The sequence below is a fragment of the Limulus polyphemus genome, unplaced genomic scaffold (assembly GCF_000517525.1).
Source record: "Limulus polyphemus unplaced genomic scaffold, Limulus_polyphemus-2.1.2 Scaffold2297, whole genome shotgun sequence".
Classification (NCBI taxonomy): domain Eukaryota; kingdom Metazoa; phylum Arthropoda; class Merostomata; order Xiphosura; family Limulidae; genus Limulus; species Limulus polyphemus.
This window is the reverse complement of record NW_013667907.1, coordinates 1-7961: the sequence shown is the minus strand read 5'-3', so window position 1 is coordinate 7961 and position 7961 is coordinate 1. Positions and strand designations below refer to the sequence as shown.

At 30.6% G+C, this 7961-nt stretch overlaps 1 protein-coding gene across 1 annotated transcript in view; it reads right to left on the bottom strand.

The window, feature by feature from the left end:
- Window positions 1–7631, bottom strand: part of LOC106466545 (protein jagged-1b-like) — a gene marked incomplete at its 5' end in the record, with an annotated part of 18023 nt that extends 10392 nt beyond the window's left edge. The window contains 2 exons of the mRNA XM_013926838.1: window positions 4034–4168; window positions 7470–7631. Coding sequence (XP_013782292.1) covers window positions 4034–4168; window positions 7470–7631 — 297 coding nt within the window. The remainder of the gene's footprint in view (window positions 1–4033; window positions 4169–7469) is intronic.
- Between the last annotated feature and the right edge of the window lie 330 nt (window positions 7632–7961).

The following is a 7961-nucleotide window of genomic DNA, read 5'->3' as shown; positions in this document are numbered from 1 at the left end:
GTACAACGTTTCGACAAAGTTTTGTCGAAGGTACCTGATGATGACAAAACCTTGTCGAAACGTTGTACATTTGCTGTTATATTAAAGTTTTTCTTCATTACCCATTCAAGCCATCTCCAGCCATTATTAGTTAGTGTTGTATTACAAAATATTCAAAGAAAAAATTCCAAAAGCTATTGTTTAAAAGAAAACAGAAGTTGATAAATCCCTTCCTTTCTTTTTTTTACTCAACAACTTATTTTATCTTTAAGGGTACTTACTTTAACTTCCTCTCATTTGATACATTCCATTTTAAGCTACACTAAATACTAATTTGTCTTCAACTTTAATTGCAAGTTCCTTTATAGACTGATATTTATTGATAGTGAATTTACAATTTTCAAACAAATTACAGGAATCTCTGATTCTTCTCTAAAGCTAACCATTTAGTTATTTTCCTGCCCACATACTTCCACAAATCATTATGGTTGGTGACCATTGGGCATACATGATAGTTATGATACAAGATGTTGAACATATTAAAGAGAAATAGAAAGCTCCTTGGATTACATGAAAGAGGTCAAAACATCTAGTGTCTTTTATGACTGCTGATTGACTTTTAAATGGAAATTTTAATTGTGTATTATTCAATGTTGATTGTTTGAGTATTTTAATATATTTTAAGTATTTACACAAGTTCCTTGAATTTTAACCTGCAACAGAGCATAGTCCAGAAAGATGGTCCAAACACATGGATTTCCTGGTCAAAGGCTGTGAAACTGCTTAAAGCAATTGTAAACTCACATTCATGTGTTTGCATGAAGTCTATTCAAAATATGTACTCTTCCAAATGTAAATTATCCACATAACAACATTTTTAAAGAAGCTTCCCACATTGAAGCAGACTTCCAACTTTCCTTTAGCTTAATTTCTGGAGGCAACTGTCAGTTTTCATTACTAGATGAAGTTAAATAATGGTTGTTGTAGAACAGTGTTGATCAGGATACTTCAGATACTCCTGTCTATGAACTTGTTAACTGATGGACTGGTTTCTTTAAATAATAAACGATTTGTAGTAGACAAGGTGGGGGGGGGGATTTACTCACACTCAGGATACTGTTTCATTGGTTTATCATCACTGATTGATTCATCACAGTCTGAGATATATTGTCCATGTTCTCCACATTTATTCCAGTTTTATTTTCTAAAGTCTTTTGTCTGCAATTCCTGGCAATACAGAATTTTAACTTGCACTTGTCATACCCTCAATTCCGTGGCCTTATTCTACCATTCTGAGTTAATAGTGGTCTTATTAATCCTTTTAATTCTTCAAAGCATCCATTGGTGGAAGTTAGTGTTTCTGCACTATTTTATCTGACAATCCCATAAATCTTTGCTGGAGGCTTCAGTTGTTTACTTGCAATTTTAACTGATTCAATTTTAATCAGCAAGTAAATAGTTTCCCTTGAAGATTTATACATTTTACTTTGTTTTATTTAGTCTAACTTGATTACCCTCATTCAACAAGACACCTATGAATTGGTCATGTGCTAATTAATCAATACATTCACGTGGCTCATTTGATACAATAACTAGGCAATTCTTTCCATGTTTTCAATAAACTTTCTTCTTCTTCTTCCTTATTCTGTTCCCATAAGTTGCTTTAGAAACTTCCTTCTCATGTAACACTCCAAATCTCAGTCACTAATACTTGCTACGACTTTCTGTTTTGTTATTATTTTAAAGTAGAGTTATACAATGGGTTATCTGCACTCTGTTCAGCATGAGGAACTGAGTCCTGGATTTTGGTGTTGTAAGTTCATAAACTTATAGCAAAACCACCAGGGGATTTTAATATTATTAAATCTAGTCCTTTTAAATGTGTAGCAAGATGAATGACTTGCTGCTCACTGCTACATCTTATCACCTTTGAAATTATTTCAAATTGTGCCTGACACACCTCCCATGATATGTTTCTATCACATTCTTTGGGTTTTTTTTAATTGGGATATGTTGTTGAACTGGACAGCTACATTCCGTAACTTGGTGAGATAGATGAGTATATGGCCCAGCAATAGTGGTAACATGTATACACCAGATGAATTCTCCTATTACATATCATATAGCCAATGGTATTTGAGGTTGAAATAAATGAGAATATGGAGAGCAGTGTGTGACTGGTTTGGTTCTTGCAATTTGAAATTCAGTTTCTAGATAATATGTTCTGGCCTTGAAAACACTTTGTAAATTTCCTATTACTTCTTTGATGTTGTTATAATTCTACTGTACTTTTTCAGTTTTGTTATTAAAATCCTTCTGGATTTCACTAATGAATTTTGTTGACTTTGTTCATTTAATCTTTCTATAAATCGTATTTGTTGTTCTAATAATCCATCACTTTCTTCTTGATATGCTTTTAACTTTCTGTACCTTTTTTCTCATTTTCTGTCTCCTCCTTTTGATATTCTTTAACCTTTTTTTCTCTTTCTCCTTGATCTACTTTCTACTGTTTTACCATTCCTATAAAATTTCCAATCTGGATTTATCATCTTTAACATGAGTCTGAATTTTAGTTTTTCCAAAAGGATCTCACTTCTGAGAACAGTGTTGTGATAACTTCTATTCTTGGCTGGATTCTTCTGGATTATTTGGTAAAAAGAATAATGCAAAGACCAGTCAACTTGATAATCACTAAAATGCTTTATTTTTTCAATTTCCATTGTCAGCGTAATCAGTGTTCACAGAATGTTAGGACACATTTTACAAATAAATCAGACTTTCTTGCTAATTTTACTTCTTTATTGAAATATGAATTTAAAAATTAATTATATAATTAACAGACTCAATAAATAACTTAGAATAGCCTAACTCACTCTTTTATGAATGGCTAAAATTGCTTCTCAAAATGTAGAGAAAGTCCCAGGCAAATCACATATCACACTACACCAAATCTCTCTCTGCATGGCCAAACAACAATAAATTTTTTCAATCGAAAGGGTAGTAAAAAATCATTAGGCTTTAATGAGAGGTTGAAAAATTTCTTATTTTTTACTAAACTAGTTATAATTTCTGGTTTAAATTAATGTGACATTAAAGTACAATATAATGATATGCATCTTTCACAAAGTTACCATTAAGTTGTAAATGCAAAAGTATGCTTCACATACATCCCCATTATATGTTAGTGTAATTTTCAATATGATATAGTTTATCAATTTTAACACCTATTTTAACATTACAAACTGATACTATTATGTTATGTACTAGAAAAAAAAACAAGTAATGTCAGTTAGAAAGAAGCTGACATGTTTGCATTAAACACCTAAAACATTGAGATTCATTACGTGGAAACCTTTTAACATATTATTTCAAAATAATGTGATGTGTAACATCAAAATATTACAGTTAATAGTTTCAGCTGCATCCTTTTTTACTAGTCATATATGGCTTTTCCATATGAAGAGTGTATAACACCATTTAAACCACACATTTTGCATGCTCCATGTCTCTGTAAATGAGGCTTTTCACTCAATACCAGAGCTCATCACTCAGCTGTACATGCAAAATACAAAGCTTCAGTCAAAATATATCAGTCATTTATGAAAAGTCAAACCTTATTGTGTATAATGTCTAAGCAGGCAGCATTTCACTGAAGCTTTGAGTATTGTTAGCCTAACAGATTTGATAAACTCTGGTATCCATTCAAAGTCTTATTGAAGCAGTGTACACCATGCAGTGTGTTACTGAATTACTATTAAATACACTCTTCTAAGCATTATACACTGCAGTGTGATTTTATGTTCTTAAAAGTAAGCTAATAAAGATTAATGGACAATAACATGAAAAATTGCACTTGATTCACATTTTGTTATAAAACTAACTTCATATTCTATATCTTTTAGAACATAATAAAAGTAACTCTAGTAATACTCGAATACAAAAAATGCTTAACTCTAAGAATATATAATGTATACCAGCTAAATAATAACAGTAATGTATGTTAGCTAAGCTATAATGTTTTGTAGTTTACAAATATTTAAAAGGAAGAGCTTACCAATGCATTTCTTATCATTATTCTCAACATGTTTGAAGTTTTCTTTACATTTACACTTATACTCTCCAGGAAGATTTGTACATATGGTGCTGTTTTCACACTCATTCAGGTTTTTATCTGTACATTCGTCAATATCTAGAAAAAAAATCAAATTTTGTTAAAGATAATTCAGGTTAACTATGATCTGCTAATTATCAAGTACAATACATCATATTAATTAACAGCAAAGTAATTTTCTATTCCAAACGTATAATGTGTCTTCCATTGTTTATAAAAATAAACAATAAAATATTGTCCAGCATGTATTGTATTGTCCAGCAAGAATATTAATTTTAGAATAGCTTAATAACGTATGTGTTGCTAATTTCTATCTAATACCCATAGTTAATAGATGTACAAAATATTAGATAAACTATAAATAGCAACATTAGTAACTAATGACACTGTATTCTCACTGAAACATGAATACCAAAAAAGAAATAAGGCGAATCACAACAGTTTGTCCAAGCAAACTTCCTGCTAGAATCCTTTAATTAGATACAATATAATAAATATAAATTTATAAACTGAACATTTTCATGCAAAACATTCTTAATATTTCTCATCTAAGTGATTAACAGAAAAGGTTTAATGACTTGAAAAACCTTTGTATTTTTTTTATCTTCAATACAAGTTGATCTACAGGAATTTAATAAAAAAAGAGACAAATATTGTATTCTGTGCCAAATGTGGTTTCTAAAATGTAAAAGTGATTATTCTAATGATGTCATGAAAGGTTTGGAAAAATAATTCTACGTTACATAAAAAGTTGTTTCAGGTTCCGTTAATATTTCAGTATTGTGTGAAATATGTTATCAGTAAACAAACAAAAACAAATATGGCTGATTCGTATTGCATTTGTACATAAAAAGTGCATCTACAACAGTCATACTTCATATTATTTTTGAAAACATAAAACTGAAAGAATACTCAAGCACATACCATAAGAATTACTCACGGCTCACTCTGTTTTATATTAATGAAAGGAAGTTTGTAAAATGAGTGATCATGTATAGACAATGGTTTTGTTTTTTTTTTTAATTTCACGCAAAGCTACACGAGGGCTATCTGCACTAGCCGTCCCTAATTTAGCAGTGTAAGACTAGAGGGAAGGCAGCTAGTCACCACCACTCAACGCCAACTCTTGGGCTACTCTTTTACCAACAAATAGTGGGATTGACCGTCACATTATAACGCTCCTATGGCTGAAAGGGCGAGCATGTTTGGTGTGACGGGATTCGAACCCGCGACCCTCAGATTGCGAGTCGAGTGCCCTAACCACCTGGCCATGCCGTGCCATAGACAATGGAAAAAAGTTTGAAGAAGAGTGGTGTCAACTAGAAACTTAAACCAACCTACAGGTGGCTGACATCCCAACAGTACCTACATTCCACTTTGAGAACTACCACTTTATTTTCAAAAATACTGAGAAAGTGAAAAATGTGTTTAAAAGACCCACTAACAAATGATTGAATGATGTTAGTAAGAGAATACAACCAAGGGAACCAAAATGAACTCTAATCATTGTTCATTATCACTATCAATGTACGTCTTCTTCTTCATATGGTTTTAAGGGTCTACATCATACCAAGAAATATGTTTGTTTGTTTTCTAAGTGTAAAACTACACAGTACTATCTGTACTATTCCCACTGCTGGAACTAACCCCAATTTTTAACATTATAAGCTCTCAAGCTTACTGCTGGGAAATAAAAGGCAATTTTTTTTTGACCTAAGTACAAAGCTACACATTGGGCTATCTGCACTGTGCCCATAATTAGTATTGAACGATAATTTTTAACATTTTAACCCCTCAAGCTCACTAGTAAAAAACAGAGGAGGGCAACATTTTGGTTATAAATTACCAAGTATGTGAAACTATTAACTAATCCATTAATCAGTGAATTAGAAAACCTAAATACAATGTAAATTAATAGTATCATCAGCCAAATGATTTTATGGAAAATTATAAAGTCTTAATTTATGAATGTTTGAGTAAATGCATAAGTAAATATCTTTCTTAGTTTGAGCTTGTTTATTGTGAAGACAAAACTTTTGTGAATAGTCTTATTTCCTAATATTTTCTATTCAATTAATCCCATTAATTTCCACTTGATTAATCATCAATTAGTACAGTGTTCCTTAAGCCATGGGATGTACAAGAAAAAAGAAGACTGATTAACTTGTCAAAGTTTTTTATGTAAGGGGCCAGGATTCTTTACAGTAGGTGTCTATGACTTGTTGGCAATAAATATCAACAATAAATGGACAGCACACAATCCACTTGTTTTAAAAGAATATATTCAAAACAAGTCAAATGTATGTACAAAAACTAGTTACACTACTGATTATCATAGTTGTATCCAGAGCTACAAGTAATTGTCTTCTTTTTGTAAAAGTCCACACAAGTAGGTTCAATTACTTTAGAATACCCTCTGACAAGACAACTTTTTTTTCTCTGTTGTCACAATACTACTGTGAAACTCACTTTAGGTTTCATCCATTATGGCAAAACAAACTTTCATGCAGCCAAACTTCATTTTCACTAATTTAACTTTTAAAATAATCAACTTTTAACACTTTTGTTATGAAAACTACATAATCATTAAACATTAAATCACTAAATAAACTAAATAATAACTCTTATACTAAACAGTCTTGTGTAGTCAAGAAAGCTTTACTGATTTATGATGCCTTATACTTTAATATATATATATTGTCACTGGTAATACAAACTAAGTTCAATTTATATATTAAAGCTTGGTTTGTGGCATCCTAGTGTTAAAATTCTATTAATTAATTTTGAAATTAAAACCAGAATTCCCCAATTTTTCTAATCTGTTTAGTAATTAAAATATGATACACACAAAACCACTACATTATGGTTATTTGATATTGAATGATAAAATATTAGCCAGTTATTTAATATATAGCAGCACATTTTAGAGTAATTTGAAGTACATTTGATGTTTACACACACACACACATATTTGTGTGTGTGTGTATGTTTAAATATATGTATATTAAGGAATCCCTTAGTAATTGTTACAAAATCATTGCCAACACAGCTTTAATAAAAGATATCCTGAAAGTAAATATAATATGACTTGCCCAAAACCAATACAATTTTTTCCAGTAATTACTAACACATCTCAAAACATTAAATAAATGAACAAAAAGATTTCCACAGTTTCTCCATTTTAGTATCTAATGGTGACAGCAATACAGGTTCAGATTTCTGAACATAACCAATATTCTACATTCATAATTTAAAATTCATTGTAAAATTGGTTTCGGTATTATATTGACCTACATGATAAGCAACAAACTGCATTGTGCCAATACCTCTTTAAGAAAATATGGACTTATCAATTCATGAGTATTTATTTAGTACTTACCAACACAGATGTCCTCTGTTCCTATATTAGAATACTTCTTTATGTAAACAGATGAATATCCTTTCTGACATTTGCAATGAAATTTATCACCTGATACGCATATGTTTGGTGGAGTACAAAATGATCCATAGGAGCATTGATCAGAAATGTTTGAAAATGTAACTATATAGGGAAAGAAAAATCTAATATTTTATATCTATTTCAAACATTCAACAAAATTATGGTTACAAAACAACAGATCTTGACTGACTATCTTAGTGAGCAATATCTTATAAAAGAACATTAATAAGGTGCATAAATAAAAAATATGTATTCAGAAACAGAATAAACAAGTATAAAAGTACACTAACACATATCACTAAGGCCCAGATATGTCCCTCTACAAAAGTTAACCTATGGACCCTTTGAGGTTGTGGCTTTAAACAACACCTTAAAAAGCTGAAATAATACAGTTAAATACACATCTTTGTTTCTTTTCACAAGACTCTGAAA